This window comes from Podarcis vaucheri, assembly GCF_965113315.1.
Source record: "Podarcis vaucheri genome assembly, chromosome: 9".
Classification (NCBI taxonomy): Eukaryota; Metazoa; Chordata; class Lepidosauria; order Squamata; family Lacertidae; genus Podarcis; species Podarcis vaucheri.
In genome coordinates, this window is record NC_138767.1 from 74,628,916 (window position 1) to 74,653,150 (window position 24,235).

General features: G+C 42.6%; 1 protein-coding gene across 3 annotated transcripts in view; it reads right to left on the reverse strand.

Annotated features, from left to right (window-relative positions):
* NCAPG (non-SMC condensin I complex subunit G) overlaps positions 1–24,235 on the reverse strand; it is a 40,605-nt gene that overhangs the window by 3,201 nt on the left and 13,169 nt on the right. Inside the window, exons 8-21 of one of the 3 annotated variants that reach the window (XM_082237343.1) lie at positions 23,376–23,516; positions 22,579–22,719; positions 20,308–20,431; positions 17,961–18,050; positions 14,563–14,673; positions 12,399–12,578; positions 11,938–12,048; positions 9,737–9,856; positions 8,425–8,673; positions 7,032–7,213; positions 5,963–6,137; positions 4,195–4,356; positions 3,433–3,628; positions 695–781 (exon numbers count right to left, since the gene is read on the reverse strand). In XM_082237343.1, coding sequence (XP_082093469.1) covers positions 695–781; positions 3,433–3,628; positions 4,195–4,356; positions 5,963–6,137; positions 7,032–7,213; positions 8,425–8,673; positions 9,737–9,856; positions 11,938–12,048; positions 12,399–12,578; positions 14,563–14,673; positions 17,961–18,050; positions 20,308–20,431; positions 22,579–22,719; positions 23,376–23,516 — 2,069 coding nt within the window. The remainder of the gene's footprint in view (positions 1–694; positions 782–3,432; positions 3,629–4,194; positions 4,357–5,962; positions 6,138–7,031; positions 7,214–8,424; positions 8,674–9,736; positions 9,857–11,937; positions 12,049–12,398; positions 12,579–14,562; positions 14,674–17,960; positions 18,051–20,307; positions 20,432–22,578; positions 22,720–23,375; positions 23,517–24,235) is intronic. The other 2 variants (XM_082237342.1, XM_082237344.1) reach the window with 2 other exon arrangements.

Genomic DNA, 24,235 nt, shown 5'->3' on the forward strand with positions numbered 1-24,235 from the left:
TATGCAGGTAGGTAAGATGTATCTGAACTGCCATGGAAAGCTGGGTGGTGAAGTCTATGTGAATTATTGTACAAGGATGAAAATATGATCTGTAAATATAAAACTGGAAAAAGCTCATAAACAAACAAATAAAATATTTCTGCCCACAGCAGCAAAATAAAATGATGATAATAATAAATGTACAGGCAGCAACTGTTTTAGGTGAGTCCGATATGCGCGTGACCATACAAATATGCTGAACCCGGAAATGACCTCAAAACGTCACAAAAAGGGGCACGACGGAACAGGGTGAGATAGGCTTACACTTGTAAGACCTGTGTAAATTGCTTGCTGCCTGTATAATTAAAAGAGACAATAGGAATGATTGTATACTCATGAGGGTGTGGTAGAGGGTTGATGGAGGACCCTGTGAGAGAGACAAGGAAATGTTGGTCTCCAGGGTAAGAGGCAGGTAGGAGAAAGAAAAGATCCCAGGGTGAGAGCTAGGAGGAGCCACTGTCCTCTGTGGGTTATATGAGCCAATAATTACTTTTAAGAGAGAACTTTATATTTTACTTATTTCGTTTGTATTTTCTGTAGTTCTACTTTTACTGTATTATGGGGAAATCTTAATTAAAAAGAATATTTTTTAAAATGTTTCTAAGCCCTCACAAAACAAATACTATTAATATATTTACAGGAGAATATTAAATACCTTTTGTGGTTTTCTTTCTTGACGATCTTGACACTGCAGTTGTGCTTTCTCTCTCTTCAGCTATTTGAGTGGTTTCTTTATTTTCTACTTAACACAAAGAATATCAAAAGCAGAAATTAGTATCCAAGCATCCCTAAACACATTTCTGAGATTTGAAGTCCTTTTCACACAAAAAATGTTTAGGATCACAGGCCCTAAATTTAGGGGGCAAAAATCCAAATGAAAGTTTTACTGCACATGTCCCCACTAAAATGGCACGGTACCTTCTGGGGGAGCCCTGAATCAGCCCCATCACTCCATGCCACCCTAGTGCTCCCAAGCGAGCTTACGAGACAGTAGCCAGCAGGTACCTCTTCCTTCCTTCATTTCTTCCTTAATTTTTATTAAAGATTTTCTCTGGTTACAAAAGTATGCACTTTGTCTCTCAGGTTGTAACATATTTTCTACAGATCAGTTACATTTGATGCGAAACATTAGTGTTGTATACAATACAGTGGTACCTCGGGATGCGAACAGGATCCGTTCCGGAGCAAACGTAACTAGCGATGGCACATCTGCACACGCACGCGTCGCTTTTCGCCGCTTCTGCGCATGACGTCATTTTGAGCGCATGCTCGAACACGCTCAGCATGAAGCATATTCAACCTGAGCTATGAGTGTATAAGGTTGGGGGAGAAGAGAGGGGGAAAGGGGTGGGTGTGATGGTAAAACTTAACATTCTTTTAGTTTGGGGGGGGGTTGGTGTCAGTGTCACCTGGATAGGTTCTCTTTCCATTCATTTATTATTTTTCCTTGGCAGTGAGAGAGGCTCAGGGGCAGGGCACAGTTGGTTGTCTTCTTCCCAGTAGTGATGTATGGAAGTGAGAGCTGGACCATAAAGAAGGCTGATCGCTGAAGAATTGATGCTTTTGAATTATGGTGCTGGAGGAGACTCTTGAGAGTCCCATGGACTGCAAGAAGATCAAACCTATCCATTCTGAAGGAAATCAGCCCTGAGTGCTCACTGGAAGGACAGATCCTGAAGCTGAGGCTCCAATACTTTGGCCACCTCATGAGAAGAGAAGGCTCCCTGGAAAGACCCTGATGTTGGGAAAGATGGAGGGCGCAAGGAGAAGGGGACGACAGAGGACGAGATGGTCGGACAGTGTTCTCGAAGCTACCAACATGAGTTTAACCAAACTGCGGGAGGCAGTGGAAGACAGGAGTGCCTGGCATGCTCTGGTCCATGGGGTCACAAAGAGTCAGACACGACTAAACAACAACATCATTTGACTGCAGCGAGAGTTCTTTGCGTATGTGGTGGAAGAGAGAGATTGTTGGGTCAAGTTAGCCATATCAATCGGGTATGCTTTCGAGAGCAGCTGCCTTGCAAAGCAAAGTCAAGGCTGGCGACTTCCAGGAAGATGGCAGGCACCTGCAGCCTGAACCAGAATTTTGCTGCACATTGCCATGTAAATCAAATCAAACCTTTATTGCATTAGCATACAGCCATAGCAAAATAAGACAATACAAAAATGCTAGAGACAAGCAACCAAGCAAAATTCAAGGCGGTATTGCTGGCGTAATGACATTTAAATTATCCTAAGACAATAATGCAAAGATTTAGTTGCCAGCGCCAAAAATCTAATATGCGGATAAATATAAAGCATAAAATGGCCCCAAAACAGGTCCAGGTCTAGGACACACTACCCTGTCAGAGTAGCCCTGAGTTTCAGAGCCTGCACTATGAAGATTGCCACCCCACGAGAAATTTGAGGATTTGCGTCCACAAGAAGCGATTTCAAACAGTCTTCCTTAGATGTAATGGTGGGCGGGATCAAGAGGAGGAGCTTAGATCTTATTGGCTCATACATAGGGCAGTAGAAAAAGAAATGTATGAAGTCCTCTACTTCATTCATTGTGCATGGACATAGACGCTGAGTAATAGGGGTCTTAGAGCAAATCCCCTGGAGGAAGGCCGTGGGTATAGAATGGAAACGGGCCGTAGTAAACGCTCTTCTCACATCGCCATGTAAAAATGTGGAGGGGGTGGATGTTGCCACTGTTGAGGTTCAAATCCTCACTCATTTGTGATGCTCAATGCGGTAACCTTGGAACAATCATCATCTCTGAAGCCAAGCTATCCAACAAGGGGAGAGAAGAACCATGTAGTCATACCTCATGTTATGTCCGCTTCGTGTTGCGTCCTGCGGCAACCCGGAAGTTTACTTCCAGGTTTCGCCGCTCGCGCATGCGCAGAAGTGCTAAATCGCATTGCGCATGTGCACAGATGCGGCCCTTTGGCTCACGTCAGTTCCGTGTTACGGGTGGGGCTCCGGAACGGATCCTGTCCATAACACGAGGTTCCACTGTATTCCACCTTGCGTTCAGTGGCGGAAAGGCAAGATATAAATATAGCAAAATACAAAAATATTTAAAGGATGTGCATATAATAAATGCCTCCCCACTCATTTCAGTGGCTCTTGTGTAGAAAAACCTTATTGGATGCTCTCCTTAACGCAGAGGCAATACAGAATCAGGCATAAAGTTGAACAGTTTTCTCTCAGGTTAACTTGATTTATATTGCAATCTTGCATATGTCTACTTAGAAATATGCCTCAATGATTTATTTCCACATAAGTGGGTACAGGGTTGCAGCATTAGACAGCATACACTCTTTACATTAGACAGCTATTCTAGAGAGAAGAATTAAAAAACAACAACCAGAGGTCTTTTTTAGTTTATTGTTTTTACATTACCTTCTCCACTCTGGTCAGCGGAATTAGATGTTCTGTCATTATAGTGGTGTTTGTCGGGGCTAGCAGTGTCTTGAGTTACTTGAGAAAGGTCCGTTTCCTGTACCTCTTCAGAGATGCCTCCATTAATTCTGTTTTCCCCGTTTATGTTGCTCTTCACTTTTTCTATCATTCGTAAACACATTTTATCGTTCAATTTCTGCAGTGAAGGATAATGGTGAATATTAATGCAACCTTAAATGGTGGGAATTAATTATAAAGTAATTGTGCAATGGGCATATATCAACATAACAACACATGCATCTTTTTCTCCATCTTAGATGTGAAGCAGTTTAAATTAACTTCAGCTTTAACACACACATTAACAAAGAAGCCCAAGTTAATAACTGCCAATAATCAAACAGCAACATGAGAGATATAGGAATGTGCTGGAAAACATTTATACCAAGGTTTAAAGTCACTCATTTTAATTCTATGGGTTTTTTTTAGAATCGGCAGAATAAAAGCAAATAAAGGCTTATCAACAACAATACTTGTTTTCCAAAATGAAGTTCTCCAGGGTCATTTATTAATTACTTGACTCAGAGGCAACTTGCACCATAAAGACCAAAGTTATCTCACATGGTCAGGAAGTTCTTGTTTTAAAGGATCTCTCCTATTCAGTTAAGTTCTACTTATGGCAAATGAAGCTAAGGGGCTACCATTTAAGCACTATTCCACACACACACACACACTCCAAATTTAATTTAAAAAGTGATTACCTACCCCAAGGATCTCATCTAATAAAACCAGCAGGTCTTTTGTGAAGTCTTTATTAAGTTCTAAGGAACTCAAAGCTTTTACATAGATACGGACATCAGGCGCACTTGGATCCATCAAGATTTCATGGCATATTTTCACTGCCAAATTATCATGAACTGTCAACCCCTGGAAAAGGTAATAGTACGTCATAATATCTGACTGCATATTGTTTAAGAATTTCCTTTTTAAAATAATTTTTAAGTTTTTGAAAAACTTGTATACGTATAAAAAACGATTTCCAACATTAAAATAGTTCTTTCGAACCCTCAGACCTCCTCCCCTTCCTCTATGCATTCCATCTTTAAGATTAAATTAACTGCCTCTTTTACCTTTATCTATTTATTATATAGGGGACACGGGTGGCGCTGTGGGTTAAACCACAGAGCCTAGGGCTTGCCGATCAGAAGGTCAGCGGTTCAAATCCCCGCGACAGGGTGAGCTCCTGCTCCTGCCAACCTAGCCGTTTGAAAGCACGTCAAAGTGCAAGTAGATAAATAGGTACCACTCCGGCGGGAAGGTAAATAGCGTTTCCGTGCGCTGCTCTGGTTCACCAGAAGCGGCTTAGTCATGCTGGCCACGACCCGGAAACTGTAAGCCGGCTCTCTCGGCCAATAAAGCGAGATGAGCGCCGCAACCCCAGAGTCGTCCGCGACTGAACCTAATGGTCAGTTTACCTTTACCTATTTATTATACAACCATAATGACCAAAAAATAAATTTTAAAAATCCACATTACAAGTGTCTTTATGGTTTAAGAATTTTCTGCAGTTACCGTATTGGCCCGAATATAAGCCACACCTTTAAAATTCAAGGAGGGGAAAAGAAAAAAAGTCTGGTGGCCTTCCCCCCTTCTTTTCGGCAGCTTGGGGGAGGCTTGGCACAGGGTAACAGGCAGGTTCCAGCAAGCAGCAATGTTGCTCCCGCAACCTGGGGCAGGGTCCAGCAGCCTTTTATCTCTGACGGACTAACGGCCGGTCCTGATCCCCCGGTGACTCACTTCCCTGTCTCACCTGAAGGCGAGCACTCCTCCTGCAAGTACTCAGGCCTCTCCTTCTCTCAGACCTCAGTCTCTGCAGCTCGGGAGACGTCGGTGGGTTACTAGACCCATGGGCTGCCTCAGCCTCCCCTGACCCAACTGGTAGTGGAGCAGCTGTAAGTGATGGCCCAGGTAAGTGAAGGCAACAAGGTAATCCCCGCATCTGGAGCCAGGGCAGGCTCAGGCCCCTGACTCGGCCCAGCTGGTGCTTGTTGCAGGGGAACCTGTGCAGACTGGGGCTCTTCAGAATCAGGCCCCAGACTAGGTTCAGATGCCACCTGGGGCAAAGGATCTGGTGCAGACTGAGACTCCTCTGGCTCCGAGTCCCAGGCCATCACAGGCACCTGTCCTGTCCGCAGCTCCCAAGCCACCGAAAAGACGGGGGAAGGTAGCCAGCAAAGCGACATGGCTCCTTCTCCCCAAAGCAGCACAACCTTACAAAAATTGGCCTTGCCTTCCAAGGCCGGAATGGAGAGCACCCTCCCCCCCCCGATGCCACCACAAGGGCCGTCGGGGGTGTGGGACAACGGCGCCCCTCCCGACTGCGGCTCCCAAGATGCCGAAAAGGGGGAAGGCTGACGGGGACAGAATCAAATATTGAAAATTCCTGTCCCACAATCATCTTGTAGCATTTACCAGGTATCAGGAGGCACTGCTCAATCTCAGCTTCAGCAAAATAGGATAGGACTCTGCATACCTGGTAGTTCCGTGAATTCTTAGCGATGTGATCCAGCCCACTTGGTCTTGTCAGGTCCACAAACAACTCAGAAACATTTGCTGCATCAACTTCAGACAACGGTGAAGATGCAGGAGCGTTAAACAATATTTTTAAAGTTGGAAGAAAAGCTTCTCCGAAGCATTCCTGATTCGTCCTGGATTTTAAAAATGGAGTAGATGTTAATATAATGCATTACAAGAAACTTTCCAAAAAGTATGTCCAGATCTTGTAATACACATTCAAGGGAACTTGTTTCATTGTCTTGTAATTTCTAGGCTTTAATGGAGGACCAAGTCATCTATGCCTCCCCATGCACATTCCCAATACAGTGGTACCTCGGGTTAAGTACTTAATTCGTTCCGGAGGTCTGTTCTTAACCTGAGACTGTTCTTAACTTGAAGCACCACTTTAGCTAATGGGGCCTCCTGCTGCTGCCACACCGCCGGAGCACGATTTCTGTTCTCATCCTGAAGCAAAGTTCTTAACCCGAGGTATTATTTCTGGGTTAGCGGTGTCTGTAACCTGAGCATGTGTAACCTGACGCGTATGTAACCCGAGGTACCACTGTACAGAAGAAAATATACCTTTATAGTCTTGTAAAACTGGGCTCTTTGTTATCAAAATTCTACTTCTAGAAACTGTAGGAAGTTCTTCCAAACTCGAGTGAGGAATAAATGAAATATTGGGTTCTGCCCAAGGAAATTGGATAGATAACCATAGGGAGGTACAGTTAAAAATGTAGAGTGGCCTTGCCCAGCACACTAAACCAAGATAAGCTACTCACGGCAGCTAGGCATCTGGAGGACAAGGTTAGAAAGAATGAGATGAGACTGCAATCCTATGCACGCTTACCTGGGAATAAATCCCACTGGACTCAGTGGACCTTACTTAGGAATAGGCATGTATAGGAGTGCACTACACTGTCAGGCAACTTTTCTCATAAAAGCATGAAAACGAACTTTTTTCCTCCTGTTGTCTAATTATGTTAAATTCAAACTGGCTAAAATGTAGAGAAAGGAGGGGGAAAGTGGAGTGGCAAGAGTCGTACCTATTTGAGTAAGCAAATAAAGGGAAGAAAACACCTAGGGAATGTCGGAGACAGGTATCTTCTTCAGTCACCGGATTATACCACAACAAAACAAGTCGAGAAAGCAGCTTAGCACTAATCAGTCGCCCAGAGAACATGAGTTTGGCTAGGCCCTCAGCAGATACGGTCCTGAGTTCTGAAATCTAGAAAAAGGTTTTACTTAGGGTTGCATTTGTTCATTTAGCCTAGAAAGGAAAAAGAGCGAGCTATTTGGGTTTCGTTCAGTAAGATTAATACAAAAGCACTTGACAGCCCTCAATCATCTGTGGTCTGGGATCACTCATATAGTAGATATATCAGCTCTATAAAAAGCAACAGTGTAAAGAAGAAACCATAAATTGTGACACCCTAGCACATCTGCAAAAGTAAAACCTCTCACACGTATTACACAGCCTCTAAAACAGAGTTTAAAGGGGATGGAGGCAATTGCACTGGGTGACGCTTTGTAATGTTTTTTCTCTCTCCAGAGATGGTGAACACCCAACATGGTGGGTTATGCTGCCCTCCTGTGGCTAAAGATGGGGAAAGCAGACTGGTATTTGTCCATTGGACAGATATTCCTCAGAGGTGTTGAAGAGACAGCATAGATAGGAGAAAAAATAGAAAGGCAGCCAACTGGGTGGACCTATGTGTTTGCTGCAATGCCCTTTTTACTAAGTTTCTGTAGTTTGGTTGATTGTTTTACTGCTTTTCAGGCACTAATTTCCTTACATGAGTTTAGTCTGATCCATTCAAATGACTGAGGTGATGGAGGCATGGCCAATGGACAAAGACCAGTCTGCATTTCCTGCCTTCAGCCACAAGATGGCAGCATAACGCACCATACCATGTGTTCAACAACACCTGTCAGACAAGAACCAGTTGTTCTTTCTCACTACCTCGGAAAGGGCTGCCCCACTGCAAACTACATTATCTTCCCCAGAGAAGGTCCATTATCATTTATTCTAACTTTCTTCATCTCCACTGACCTAAATTAGTTCACAGAGAAAATATATAAAATCAATTTTCCCCCCTAATGCTAATTCCAAACTATGAGGTCTTTCCACCTTTTATCATGGAAGCAAAACTCTTTAACGTACTAATGTTATCTAGGACTGTGAGCTCCTCCTGCTGCCTGTCGTGAGCCCAAGAAATAAGGAAAAGTAGTGAATCTATGTAAACAAACATGTAGCAGCAGCAAAAATGTCTTTTGTAAGTCAGTTTTACATACTTAGCTCTGTTGAAATAATAAGCTGCAAGAATATAAACATACCAGTTGTTGCTTTCATATTTAATAACCAACATACTTCTATCCTTTTGTTAAAAAATACAATAAAACCCCATGTATTAATATTAGCTGATTTCATGACCTTACCTCACTGTCTAAGAACCCAGAAAGAAGCTGAAGGAGATTGTGGGTAGTTGCAGTTTCTTCTTCAGTTTCCTTAGTCACCTCATTTTCATTCTCTTCATTTCCATTCTTTTCATTTCCATTCTCTTCATTTTCACTTTGGGCACATTTTCCCTTTTTTGCTTTGAAAGGTTCCATCCCAAACATCATCAATTGGTCAAAGACAGCCTTTAAAGCACTTAGTTTTACCTTTATTTCATCAATTTGCAAGACCTGGCATTAGAAAGATGAACAGGATATCTGAATTCATAAATGTGACCAATTTAATCCCCTTGCCTTCAGTGTCAGTTTTGTACACTATTGTCTCTTAATCCCCCCTCCCTGAAAATGCTAATAAAGGTAAAGGTAAAGGGGCCCCTGACCATTAGGTCCAGTCGTGACCGACTCTGGGGTTGCGGTGCTCATCTCACTTTATTGGCCGAGGAAGCCGGATTACAGCTTCCAGGTCATGTGGCCAGCATGACTAAGCCGCTCCTGGCGAACCAGAGCAGTGCATGGAAACGCCGTTTACCTTCCCACCAGAGTGGTACCTATTAATCTACTTGCACTTTGACATGCTTTCGAACTGCTAGGTGGGCAGGAGCAGGGACCGAGCAATGGGAGCTCACCCTGTCACGGGGATTCGAACCGCCGACCTTATGATCGGCAAGTCCTAGGCTCTGTGGTTTAACCCACAGTGCCACCCGCATCCCGAAAATGCTAATAACCCCAAGTTATAAAAAGATTAAAAAACAATGTGAAAAGCTCTGCATTCTCAGGTAATAATGAACGGTTGGGGGTTTGTTGTTTTTCACTTGGTTAATAGCTGTACACAACTCCCAAATTTGGAGATACTGCAAGCTCATCTCTAATTTGCGGTCCTTCAACATGAAGTGGTGCCAAGGTTGGAGATCCAATTCTTAACTCCACTGATATGTGGGAAACTACAGCTCTGCAGCTCTCTTTCTCACTAGGGTATAAAAGTAACAACCAATCACCTCTTAATCATCCAATTGGAAGGAAAGATTTCAATATGCAAGAGAACTTGCCTCATCATGACACAGTAAGAGCCCACGCATTCTTGTACTGAGCCAAAAATAGCAAGTCCAAGTTTACTAATATGGGGGTCAATTGTTGATATGCCAGGTTCATCAATTAGCAAATCACTTCCCATTGCACCTTTCCATGGAAAGATATGCAAGTTAAACGAGCCTTTACACCCCACCATTTTTCAAAGCAATAAAGTTTCTTAATTTAAATGAGATAATGTAGAAAGGTCACAATGTAGAATATTTACCTGCAACAGCAATGCAAGGTGCTGGCTCGCAAATTCTTCGCTCTGCAAACCACAGCCACCCAAACATAAAACTGCCAAATTTCTTACAGCTGGATGGATATTAGTAACTCCTGGAATTATCTAAACAAACAGTAATGCACATTTCATGTAAAGCTTGACATAATCTTCCAGTCAGTCATTAAATTGCTTGTCTGGGGCGAGTAAGAATCTCCTTCAGACAACTAAACAGGAAAATGAAAGGTGATACTCGTTTACACCTGACTTCCACCCTTTCAGAACTTATCATAGGAATATTCAAACAGGCAATCTGTCTAGTTAACACCTCACTCCCACCCCGGAATAGTAATTTTTGCATTTTTTTGAAAGTGCAGCAGAAAGAACACAACTACAGTGGTGCCTCGCAAGACGAAATTAATTCGTTCCGCAAGTTTTTTCTTCTTGCGAGTTTTTCGTCTTGCGAAGCACGGTTTCCCATAGGAATGCATTGAAAATCAATCAATGCGTTCCTATGGAGACCGTCCGGGGGCAGAGGGGAAGCGCCGCTCTGTCCCCTCTTTTGAAGCAAGGGGCTGCGGGGAGAAGTTCGCTTCTCCCCGACGCCCCTTGCTTCAAAAGAGGTCCGGGGACAGCGGGGAAGACGCGCTGCACTTCCCGCTGTCCCCGGAGCTTGCGGGGCAAGCTTCGTTTTGCAAAGCAAGGCCATAGGGAAATTCGTCTTGCGAGGCAACACGAAAACCAAAAAAACCTTTCGTTTTGCGAGTTTTTCGTCTCACGAGGCGTTCGTCTTGTGGGGCACCACTGTAATTCTTCATAAGTTTTACATTAGAAATGGAATCACTTTTCTTCCTCCCTGAAATTTTCACTGCTCTATCTTTTCAGTGGTTGGTAGCAGCAAGGAAAATGGGCTGTCAGGCATTCCAGGCTAAGCAGAACTGACCAACAAGCGCCTTAAGGATGGAGATTGGCTGTGTGTACCAAAGCAAATCCAACCTCCCATATCACTACTCTGAGATGATTCGAAATGTAATCTAAGTTGGGCTAATTGGCCATAAATCTCAGCTGTAAGGATGAAAAGAAACTGGGCTGTGGGGGGGAAAGGGATGCAGAGGTCTTGGGAGTTCAAAAGGAGAACTGAATCATCTAGACATTTGAAAATAGCCCACTCTTCTCAGGCTGAGGGGGGGAAATGGCGAAGATCTGAGACAGTTTAATCAGTGGGACAGAGTGGATTTTAGTTCTATTTTGAAACATTGAATCAAGGCGTTGAGAGATACAGTTCTGCCCCAAGCCATGATGGGAGACAACAGCCAAAAATGTGGAAGATACACCATATATCAGGGGTAGGCAACCTAAGCCCCAGGGGCTGAATGCGGCCCAATCGCCTTCTCAATCCGGCCTGACGGCCCAGGAATCAGCCTGTTTTTACATGAGTAGAATGTGTCCTTTTATTTAAAATGCATCTCTGGGTTATTTGTGGGTCATAGGAATTTGTCCATTATTTTTTCCCCAAAATATAGTCCGGCCCCCCACATGGTCTGAGGGATGGTGGACCGGCCCACGGCTGAAAAAGGTTGCTGACCCCTGCCAAATATGATCAGAAGGAATCTCCATGGACAGAACAGTTTTCACACGCAGGACAGAAGAATGAGAGCAGTTACAGCTCCTCACTTGAAGTTTTATAAAGTTAAATAATATCATAACACAATTAGAAACCATTAAGAATGCAGTTGTCGTATAGAGTATTACCGTACTATTTTAACTGTAATGTAAGTGAAATTAATAAGATTACGGAATGCAAAAATATATTATCAGGAATGCATTAAATCCACTGTGCGGGGAACCACTTTAACCAAAATGTATTAACTGGGAAATAATTGGTATTTGAACAATTGTATTAACTGATATTGTTATTACTGGACTATTATTGGGGAATTATTGGGAAATTAATTTTAAAAATTGGCACAAAAAAGTGATGCTTAGCAATCTATGTTGGGTCTGGAGTAGATGGTTTCATCCTCCATATTCTATTGTTCTGCAAAGAGATGAGGTGAGAGTCTCTGAGGCCCAGCCTAACCCTCTGATTTCTGTCCTTGGTTGTCCAAATATGCATTTACAAAGTTCAGAAATGGAATATTAATATTCAAGCAGCTCAGAATACATATTCTCAACTCCCAGGTATGTCTTCTTTTGTTGTCACCTACCAAAGATTCAATTATTGCATCCATTGTTGGGCCTAATCCTTTCGAAAGGGACAGCTGCTTGAGAAGTTCGTTGCACATCATCAGACATTTCAGTAATGTTTCAGGATCACTCTTTTTTTAAAAAAAAAAGGGGGGGGGGAGAAAATAATAATTATTTGAACACACTGTAGAATGCCACCTTCACATCCCACAAACTGTATCTCCAATTCCATCCCTTTAAGATACTAGGGAGGTCCAAGAAGGTTTCTCTAGTCCTTCATAATTGAGAAATAGACACTGTGTACAAAGCCTAAATAATCACACAGAAACTGTTATTTGATGTGAGCATTACAACACATCAACATGAGAAGTATACTTCTTTAAGGTTTACTTCGTACCAATTTAAAAAACCACACAAATACATTCATGCTTATTTAAAAACGATGTAACTGAACCCGAGTAGCTGGTGTAAAGATCAGCACCTTTTCCATGCATATTTCTTTGGCTGGAGGCGCCTCGGCCTCTTTTAACAGGTCACTTTTAATGCTTTCCAGTTCCATTATTCTCTCTTTCAACAGGGATGCCTGGCTGAAATCCTGCAAAGCCACACTTTTCTCCAATGCATCTTTTGCTTCCATAAGTTTCACTTTAATTTCAGCCAGCTGGAAGGAAAACCAGAAATTATAATACAAAAGTAGTTTTTATTATTTCTAAAATTGATTTTACAGCCTCGCCTTCAACTTGCCACATCTAACGTGAGAGACTAATGCCTAACTTGTGACCGCTTTGGAACTGAAGTTTACTTAATAATTGACAGGTACACCTATCCTTACAGAATCATAGAATCTTAAGAGTTGGAAGGGACCTCAAGGGTCATCTAGTCCAAGGGTCCCCTGAAATGCAGGAATCTCAGCTAAACCATCCATGACAGATGGTCATCCAACCTGTTTAAAAACTTCCAAGGAAGGAGAGTCCACCACCTCTCGTGGAAGTCTGTTCCACTGCCAAACAGCTCTTACCGCCAGAAAGTTTTTCTGAATGTTGAGTCGTAATCTCCTTTCTTGTAACTTGAAAAGGAAGAGTTTGGATTTGATATCCCGCCTTTCACTCCCCTTCAGGAGTCTCCAAGCGGCTAACAATCTCCTTTCCCTTCCTCCCCCACAACAAACATTCTGTGAGGTGAGTGGGGCTGTTTACCTTTCTGCCGCAGCGGTACCTATTTATCTACTTGCACTCTGACATATTTTCAAACTGCTAGGTTGGCAGGTGCTGGGACAGAGCAACGGGAGCTCACCCCGTCGTGGGGATTCAAACCGCTGACCTTCTGATCAGCAAGCCCTAGGCTCTTTGGTTTAACCCACAGCGCCACCCATGTCCCCTAAAGCAGAACAGAGTGGTACTATTACTTCCCTTGGTCTGGACACTATACTGCTGTTGATGCAGCCTAGAATAGCATTAACTTTTTTTTACTGCTGCATCACACTGTTGACTCATGTTAAGCTTGTGATCTACCAAGTCCCTTAAATCCTTTTCACATGTACTGCTAGTAAGCCAGGTGTCTCCCATCCTATATTTGGGCATTTGGTTAAGTAAAAGAAAAGAATGACAAAATTTGATAAAACCAAGTGTTAGGATTTGCTGAAATAATTTTGGAAAATGGGATGTAGAAAGGGGAGGTATGGGGAAGTCGGTGAAGTAAGGTTTAAGAAAAAGGGATATGAAATTATACATGTTTGCTTGTGTGCTTGTCTGTTTGTACTGTGTATTGTTTGTGTTTATAAAAACTGTGAAAAACCAATAAAAATTTTATTTAAAAATATATATATAGAGATATTTGTGCATTTGGTTCTTCCTGTCTAAGTGCAGAACCTTACATTTGTCTCTATTGAAATTCATTTTGTTAGCTTGCGCCCAGTTCTCCAATCTGTTAAGGTCATTTTGAATTCTATCTTCTGCGTCATTAGCTACCCCTCCCAGTTTGGTGCCATCTGCAAATTTGATGAGCATCCCCTCAATTCATTCATCCAAGTCATTAACAACGACAACAACAACAAATTTATTTATACCCCGCCCATCTGGCTGGGTTTCCCCAGCCACTCCGGGCACCTTCCAACAGAATATTAAATACGGTATATGATAAAACATCAAACATTAAAAACTTCCCTAAACAGGGCTGCCTTCAGATGTCTTCTAAAAGTCTGATAGTTGTTTATAAAGACATTAAACAACAACAGCCCCAGGACAGAATCCTGCGGCATCCCACTTGTCACTTTTTCCAGGATGATGAGAAGCCATTATTGAGTACTCTTCAGGTTCTGTCAGTCAACCAGCTACAAATCCACCTAACAGTTACCTCGTTCAACCCACATTTTACCAGCTTCCTTGCAAGAATATCATGGGGGATTTTGCCAAAAGCCTTACTGAAATCAAGATACACTGTGTTCACAACATTTCCCTGATCCACCAAGTTTGTAATTCCAACAAAAAAAGAAATCAGATTGATCTGGCATGACTTATTTTTGAGAAACCCATGTTAGATCTTGGTAATCGCAGCATCCTTTTCTAAATGCTCATAGACCAAGTGTTAAATTATCTGTTCTAGGACCTTCCCTGGTATTGATGTCAAGCTCACCGGTCAGTAGTTACCTGAATCTTCCACTTCCCCCTTTTTGAAGATGGGAACAATATTTGCCTGCCTTCAGTCTGTAGGGACCTCAACTGTTCTCCAAGAATTCTCAAAGATAATAGACAATGGCTCTGAAATTACATCCACAAGCTTCTTTAGTACCCTTGGATGCAGCTCATCAGGCCCTGGAGATTTGAATTCATTTAAAGCAGCTAAGTGTTCCCTTAGTACCTCTTTCCCTATCTTGGGCTGCAGCTCCCTCCTTACATCATTTATTTTGTTATCACCAGGTTGGGCATCACTTTCCCTTTGGGTGAAGACGGAGGCAAAGTAGTTAAGAACAGTTCCGCCTTTTCTCTTTCACCCAATAGCATTTCTCCATCTTCCCCACGCAGAGGACCTACCACTTGTTTGTTCTTTCTCTTACTTCAGACATAGCCAAAGAAACGTTGTTTTAAAAATATTTTTAACCTCTCTTGCAAGCCTGAGCTCATTATGACTTTTAGGGACATCAGTTGTAATTATCCCCAGAATAAAAGCTTCTGGGTTTCTTAGAAAAAGTTACCCAAAATTCCTTAACTACACCACATGTCCACCACGTATGGTAGAATGCTCCTTCTGTCTCCTTACACTTCCAGCATTTACCTAATTCTGATTTGAACAACTTTGCTTATCTGCTTGGTGTTAAATACCATCTGGGAATCATCTTCATGTAATTTTCCTTCAATGTGTAGCATGCAATGAATTTCAAATCTGTTTTCCGAAGTCTTTCCCATAATACTATACTGTCAATATTGTGCCCTACATCAGTGTTTCCCAAACTTTTTTGGGCAACGGCACACCTGTTTACTGAAAAAAAATCTCGCGGCACACCACCATTAAAGCCCCGCCCCGTGACGTCAGCGCGCAGCGTCACGCTGGGAGGGACGCACGAAAGTGAAAGTTTTTTCCCTCCCCCTTGCCGGGGAACCTCCAAGCTTTGGGGGTGGGAGGAGGCAGCAGAGCAAGGGACTGAGGGACGGCGGCAACTGAGGCGGCGGCGGCGATAGCGGGCGGAGGAGGGGGCGGCGGCGGGGCTTGAGGAGCCGTCGCCAGGAGTTGCTGCTGCTGTTGTTGCTGCTGCTGCCCGGACATGCCGGCCTCCTCCTCCTCCGCTGTCTCGCGCTCCTCCCTTTTGCACGCGCTGCCCCGCCGCTCGGCACCACCACCGCGGAGCCGCCCCCGGCTCGACGCGGATCCTCGCCGCCGCCGCCTCTCACCGCCCGACTCGCCCGCCTCCCTCCCACGGCACACCAGCCAATGTCTCATGGCACAGTAGTGTGCCGCGGAACACCGGTTGGGAAACACTGCCCTACATCTCTAGCCCAGTTAATCATAGATGATTTCCTTCGTTTCCCAGTCTAGCAACACATTATACATCTTACATAGTGTTTCTTCTCTTGCCCCTAAAAGCTTTCTTTCAAACTGCAAACTTTGACCTACAAGTCCTTATTTTTTGTCCGTCTTAAATAATACATTTAAGCTGATGGTATTGTAACTAGTCCATCACCAAGTTTTTTTCTCTTCCATTTTTTTCTTACGTTCCCCCCACCCCACCCCCAAGAAGTCTAATATCCCTCTGCAAGTGCTCCTTGTTAACTCTTCTATTGGTGACAGCCACAACAGTGCTTTTCTTTCTAACAATTTTTTATGTTTTTCCCAGACCCTGTATAATTCTTTTCTGATCACATGGTTTGAGAAACCCTTGTGTATTTTAACTTTATCGTACCACAGGCACACATTCCAAACGAATTTGATGCCGTGCCCTTCCAGATCTAATACAGTGGTACCTCTAGTTATGATCTTAATTCATTCCGGACGTCTGTTCTTAACCTGAAACTGTTCTTAACTAGGGGCGTGCTTTCGCTAATGGGGCCTCTTGCTGGCGCTGCGCCGCCGGCACACGATTTCCGTTCTCACCCTGGGGCAAAGTTCTCAACTCGAGGTAGCTCTTCCAGGTTAGCAAAGTTTGTAACCTGGAGCGTTTGTAACGTGAGGCGTTTGTAACTCGAGGTACCACTGTAGTTGAGTATTCTTTAGTAATATCCATTCCTTTAGTCAACACAAGCCTCGAAGTATAATTTTAAGTCTGAAACCACCTCTTTCTTTAGTATAAATCATAATCTTATATTTTATTCTGGATTTTTTCACCTGCCATATGAACCTAGTTATATCTTTTTGCCATTCCTTTTAAAGCATTGTGCATCATTGGCTATTGGTGCTGTCTGGAATAAAAAACATCTTTAGAAGGGCATTCATTTTTATTATTGAAATTGGCCTTCTTAAAGTCCAGAGTGTGTGTCTGACTATGCTCAGTTTTCCCTTGCCTCTGTATCCTGAAAACCAGGAGAACATGATCACTTCTCTCCCAAGTTTCCAAGTACTTCCACTTCGTTGATCAGTCCCTCCCTATTGGTGAGGACCAGGTCCAAGATAGATGATCCCCTTGTTGGCTTTTCCACCTTCTGGGAAATGAAATTGTCGGCAAGATATTGGAGGAATTTGTCAGACCTTACATTCTTAGCAGAGTTTTAGTCCCAACAGATATCAGGGAATCCCCCATGATTACTATATTTCTTCTCTTTGAATGTTTGGTAATCTGCTCTAGTAAGGCACCACCCAAGTCTTCAGTCTGGCTTGGTGGTCTATGGAAGACACCCACAGTAAGGTCACTGTTGTTTCTCCTACAATTTTTATCCATATAAATCTCAATCTGCTTTTCATGCTCCAGGTCATAGATTTCTTCACAAGTGTACACAACCTTTACATATAATGCTGCTCCCTTCCTCTGGAACAGATTACCGGTATGCCCCTCAATTCCTACATTCCAGTCGTGAGTCTCATCCTCCAATCAATTCCTACATTCCAGTCATGAGTCTTTATGATTAAAGATATTAAAACTTAATGAGTTACACTATAACTGTTGGAGTTGTTGTTGCCTAGATGTTAACAGTGCATCATTTGTGACTTTCCTGGCTGCTAAATGCATAAGCCTTACTTTCTGTCTATGAATGATATTCTCCTCGCTATAGGAACATGACACTTAGCCTCAGGGTTGAGCGCCACATTGGACAAAAGATTCCTGCAGTGCAAGGACAGGATTAGGTGACCCTCGTGGTCTCTTCCAACTCTGCAATTCTATGATTCTATGTCACACAACACCGACAATACTGCATTAGTAGCTCTACTGCAATTTGGACTCTCTTGCAACAACTTGCAACTGTCTTGCAAAAGCTGTTGAAGGTTTGACCCCTCTCTCTTCCTAGTAATTCTGTTTGTATAGTAAAGCTGGAGAGGGCTGGTAAAATATTCAAGCGGTGCTACAGTTACATTAAACCACAAATCTTTAAAACAAAAATGTAGTGCAATCACCACTTACTTTAAGCTGTTGCTTTCTTATTTCAGTTGCATCTGGGGGCTTGTCTACTGTAATAATTTCATCACGAACCTCGGTTATGATTTCAGCGACCTGGTGATGCAAAGAAAGTTAGTACTCAGCTCAAATTTTGAAAAATTTTGCAAATATTTTCTGTCCCCCCCCCAAAAAAAAATCCATCCCGCCTTTTCAGTTACTTTTGGAAGGATGCAAAATAGTTTACAGTGCTAGACCATCCATTCATGAAGCCCCTAACCCTCCAAACTTAACAGTGAAGTAAAGCTTCGGATGGAGGATTCTTAACATTCCTAAATGCTGCTGCTTAGCATAATTTCACTCCCAAACCTGGCTTCTTTCTAGCATAACCAAGTAAACAAGCACATGTGAGATTTTAGGGACCATTTATTTTCCCCTAAAGCCCATTTTTCATGAATATAAATATAAATAACCCTAAATATATCCTTAACATCACCCCCCCAAAAAAAGTTCACATGCCACTAGATAAACACTAAGGCTATAGAAGATAATATGCTGCCTTTCTCATATCATGATTAGGATGAACCGCTGTATTACTTTCTGCATAAAGGCCAAGTGCCTGATCAAATTGCTTTAATAAATAAAAATGCCATCTTCCTGCAAGCAAGGATACAGTACTGCATTTGAAACAAACAAACAAAAAATTATCTGCTCCTATACTGAGCTATCAAGTGCAATTATATTAGGTTTCTTTGTAATGTGTGAAAAAAAATACTTAATGAGGGCTTCTGGTGCCGCCTGCCTTAATAGAGGCAGCCCCCATGACAGCAGGGGATTGTCGGCAAAGTCCCCCTTGCAAATTCCCCCTAGGGATGGGGGGTGGGGGTGGGAAATGGGCTTCACTTGAAGTTTGTCCTGGTACCTGGCTCTCACTCTGGCATTGAATGTGGGAGGCAAGGAGGTGCTGAGTGCAAAAGCACTTCATCTGGCATGTTGGAAATGTCCAAATTTTTGAAGCTTTGGGGATTTTTTAAAAAAGAAATATATAAATGTGCAATACTTATCAAAGCAAAATTTTATCAAGCCAGAATTTATCTTTCTGCTTTAACAACATAAAGTGCAAAATTTATTTATCTTAGTTCATAGGTCACCGAAAGGCCATCCCTGACAGGATCCTCTACTCTGCCCCAAATCCCACTAGAAATAGGTTTGAAAAAAAGCACCGTAATATTGTGGTATATACAGTGGTACCTCGGGTTACATACACTTCAGGTTACATATGCTTCAGGTTACAGACTCCGCTAACCCAGAAATAGTGCTTCAGGTTAAGAACTTTGCTTCAGGATGAGAACAGAAATTGTGCTCCGGCGGCGCGGCAGCAGAAGGAGGCCCCATTAGCTAAAGTGGTGCTTCTGGTTAAGAACAGTTTCTGGTTAAGTGCAGACCTCCGGAACAAATTATGTACCTAACCCAAGGTACCACTGTACTTGATTGAAGTGGCAGGGGAAGGTGTGTCTACAAGTTTATTTATAAATGTGGCAATTGGTCCAAAAAGTTCGGTAACCCCTAACTTAGTACAATTTTATAGCCTACTTAGCATGTTTATTAAATTTGTACAATTTGTACAAACAAAATTGTGAATACGAGTTGCAGCCGGCTTCCATCTGTGCCTCTTGCTTAAAACTCAGTTCTCACAAAACCTTTCAGATTTTTCCTCTGAAGTTTTGGCAGCCACAAAAGGTCTTTTGACGTTTCTGTCCCAACTTCTTTTAACCTTTTTATCCTACAGCAAGGCAGGGCAAAATGCTATTTGTTTCCCAGTCAGTAGCAGGGTGTTCCTGTTGTTGTTTGCGGGGGAATAGTGAAAAGGCTGACCAAGAGGAAAGTAGAAAGAAAGCACAAACACGATACTTCTGGTATCTCCAAACTAAAACAAAGGTCATTAAAAGCCTTTAGAATGTATTTTTCCAGTCTATAACTGTATTGGATTTGAAATAGATTTCATTGCAAAATTGTTTTATATATGCTTTTGTTAAATCGCTTTGAGATATCTCATAGGAAGCGATTGGATGAAAAAATGGATCTGAGTGTTGCATGCATCAGAATTATTCTCCAATATTGCAGAATGTCTGAGATAAAAATATATTTGAAGGCACTACACTCATTCTAGATGAGAAAATTTTCATGAGGCTTTTTCAGTGTTCCCTGAAATCTCTGATTTTTTCAAAGTTTTTGGGATGTAGCAGGGAGTGGTGATTCTCTCTCTCTCTCTCTCTCTCTCTCTCTCTCTCTATCTCTCTCTCACACACACACATACACATTTTTAATGGCTTTTTTCCTGGAATATAAACTGACAAGAGCAATTAGAACTTACAGTCTGGATTCTTCTGTCATCATCTTTGAGAATGCGGAGTAGATTCTCTGTAAGTGATGATGCAAGGGATGCTGAAGTAGTGGGCATCATAAGGATTTTTTGTAACACTGTCAGCAGTCTCTTCCTTAAGAATAATAATAACACTGATGAAATACTAAAAAAATGATCCCTAAACAATGAGTTATATCTATTCTCGTTTAAAATCCAAGAACTGGCAACTAACTGCTACTTCAGAAGTGAGGCAGTTTCTTTCAATAAGCTATGTTGGTGTTTCCAATACATGTAAATGTTTAAGTGTCTCCCTTCCCAGCCATCACACTTGCAGAACCTGATTATTACAACTGGAATCTCTTCAAAATCTCTTCCACAGTGGAAAGCAAAGCACAACTTTTACTAACATTTCTGATGGGGAACAAAACATTCAAACATGACCAGAGTCAAGTATGGCAGAGATGGAAATCTAGAACACCAACCAACATAGCAAAAAGAATTTTTAAAAAATATATTATTAAAGATTTCTTGGTTTACAAAAGTATGTGCAATGTCCCTTGAAAAAAGTCTCTTTTTTCAAGGTACACTTTCTACAGATCAGTTTCATCTGTTGAGACGTTAGTGTTACATTAGAAAGGGAAAAAGAGGGGGAGGGGGAAATGGTGAGTGGGGTGGAGTGAGGGGGCAATGTTTTAATTCTACTTATTGTATATGTGGGGTTTTGTGTCAGCGTCACTTGTGTGGGTTCTCTTTACTATTTGCTTGTATTCCTTTGGTGGTGAAAGAGGTTGGGGTTGGCCTAGGGCATGGGTTGGCAAACTAAGGCCTGGGGGCTGGATCCGGCCCGCGGACGGTCCGGGAATCGCCACGTAGATCTGATTCCGATTGTTCAGGCTGCACCATTTCCACCCCTCTCCCACACACACACACACACACACACACACACTGCGGTGGTGCCTCCTCCTGGCTTCTGCCTAGAGGAGTAAGGGGGCTGGGCTTTGTTGCTGCTAGCCCCTCTGGAGCCCTTTCGCGTGCCACTCATCGTCCCCCCGCCACCACCAGCCCCTGCCGCTTGCAAGACACAGGACCCGCGATTGGCTCAGTGCCCATCTCTAGCGGCCACCATTTAAAGCAGGCCCTCTCCGGAGCGCTTTCACACACCGTTCATCGTCCCTCATTCATTCCCCCCCCCCCAAAAAAAATATAGTCTGGCCCCCCGCAAGATCTGAGGAACAGTGGACTGGCCCCCTGCTGAAAAAAAAATTGTCAACTCCTGGCCTAGGGTTTGGTTGGTTGTTTGTGATTGGCTGTGGTGAACTTTGTTTTCATGTGTGAGTGTGGTGCGTGTGTGTGTTTGGGTCAGGTTAGCCATATTGATTTGAATGCTGTTGGTGGGTTCTTCTTGTTGTCTTGTTGGGCTGTGTATGTGATAAAGGGGAACCGAACTGGGTGAAGGCGTCTTCTTCTATCTGTCCTCGTGTTAGTTTCAGTTTGTTGGTTAGTTTTTCTAATACAGTCATATCTCGGGTTGAATATGCTTCATGTTGAGCGCGTTCGAGGTGTGCTCCGCGGCAACCCGGAAGTAACGGAGCACGTTACTTCCAGGTTTCGCCACTCATGCATGCGCAGACACTCAAAATGACGTCACGCGCCTGCACAGAAGCGGCGAAAAGCGACACGCGTGTGCACAGACGTGCCGTCGCTAGTTACGTTTGCTTCTGGATGCGAACGGGGCTCCGGAACGGATCCTGTTCGCATCCCGAGGTACCACTGTAAGGCAGTTTCCCGTACTATTTGATACCATTGGTCTATGTTTACTCCTGGCAGGTCTCTCCAGTGTCTGGCTATGATGTTTCTGGCTGCTGAGAGTAGGTGGGTTATGAGCTCTTTGTGTTGTGAGTAGGCATTATTGTCTTGGAACATAGCAAATTCTTCATCCTGGAACTACAGAGGAACCTGACAGGATCTATGGGGAAAACCTGGTTGGACAGGTTCATTGCAGTCCCAGGACAAGAAAAATATTCTGGTTTCAGTGTGCTGGAGGGAGGATGGAAAGAGAAAGAAAAATGTTCAAAACAAGCTATTTAAGTGAATTTGACCATTAAACCAAGTCATTTGGTGCTGTACTGATGAATACTAATGTTGGAACTTTGACATGAAACCAAGTGACTAGAATGCTGAATAAAATGGACTGAGCTACTGAAACATTTCCGAGTCAATTCGAAGTCAACATAATAACATATACATCAAAAATCTCTTCGTTGCTAAACTAAGTCTTACCTTCCTCCTTCTTCGGCGGTATCCATGCAGCCTATCATAAGGATCAGCTGCTGACCTATAAACTCTTTCGTCATCAGTTGCTCAACACAAGCCATATCTTCTTTCTCTTCTTGACTGAGAACTGGCATATTCTGAAGGTAACTTAATTTTTAAAAATGGTTATTCGGTATGATGCAAGCAACATCTTGATATTTATTTGAATTTTAGGTTACTGTACCAGTTAAAGGGCTTACAAATATAATTTGACTGAGTCTACCCACAGACAACAATGCTGCCTCGTCAATCTTCACAATACTATGCATTTATCGCTGCTTTTATTTTATCCCTTTGCTGGGCCTTACATGAAGAAAAACTGGCGGTTAGAAGGTGTCTAGTTGAGCCTCCCAAGAGCATGTCCTACTTTCCAGTGCTAAAAGATTCTTTTTCACACAGACCTATTTTAGCCTACATAGCTACTTCTGCACACTCTACAAGGAGTCGGGAACATAAATTAGTAACAGTAATCTTTATGTTCCAGCAAACCAGTTTAATTATTGTTTTGTGAACAACACAGAAGTAAGTCCAAATCCAGTAACTGGAGATGAAGAGAAGAATAACTGTGAGGACCAAAAGCAGTATAAATTAAACTAATGCCAGTGATTTTTTTTCAGGGGGCACTCAAGGGTACGCAACTACTGGCACCTCTTTTTGTTGTTAAAATGTGTACCACTTACTGTAACAACTTCATCGTGAGTACAGGCACCTCTTTTTCTGGAAAAAAGCACTGACTAATGCTTTAACTTTCTTGTTTACTTTACCTTTGCAAATAATCTGCATATATGGCAGGTTCTGGCAGAATGTTCTCTAAGAATTCTTCCCCTTCAGATTTCAAGTACTCACAAAGGGTCTTCCAATACAAAGCATTCTCAGCAGTTAGTTTTTCTATTGGAATTACTTTCCTTGAAAACAAATACATACACGTTACATTTTCAACGGGGTGGGGGTTTGCTTTGTCACTTAAGAAGGCAATCACAGTATTTGACAAATATACAAGCTGGAATTCACATTTTAAGCCACACACATTAAAAGCTGAAAAGACAGAGCAGCTGTTACAAGAATTATGTTGTAGACAATTTCATTGATTTAAAAAATGACTTGAGGATCATTATCTCATGATAACCAGCAGGAATGCCTCACTGAAGCAAAATATAATTATGTTCCATGCAAAATGTTATTCCAGTTAGTTGCTAGGCGAATACTAGTAAGCAGAGCACTATCTTTATCCTAAATTAATGCAATATCTATATATGAAAGTTGGTTCCTAGTGTCACTCTTTAGCATTATTAAGAGACTAACCCCAGTTTCTTGGAATTGCATTGCATTCTACTGAACAAAATAAATGGGCTGCCATCTGCGCCCAGGTTGAGGGAGGGGTAATATCTTCCGAAGTATTACTGCCGGGGGGTGGGGGTAGAGTGAATATACCCTACCACCTCTCATCTGTTATTTTAATGGACATTTCTCTTCTCATACGTACAACCAATTCTGACTAAACCTTTAGGGGTTGTTGGAGGGAGCAGGAAAACTGTCTGCAAACACTCAGCATGCACACTACAAACATCCTCTTTAGTGGTGCTACTTTGCCCACTAATACATTGATGGCTTTTACAAAAAGTAT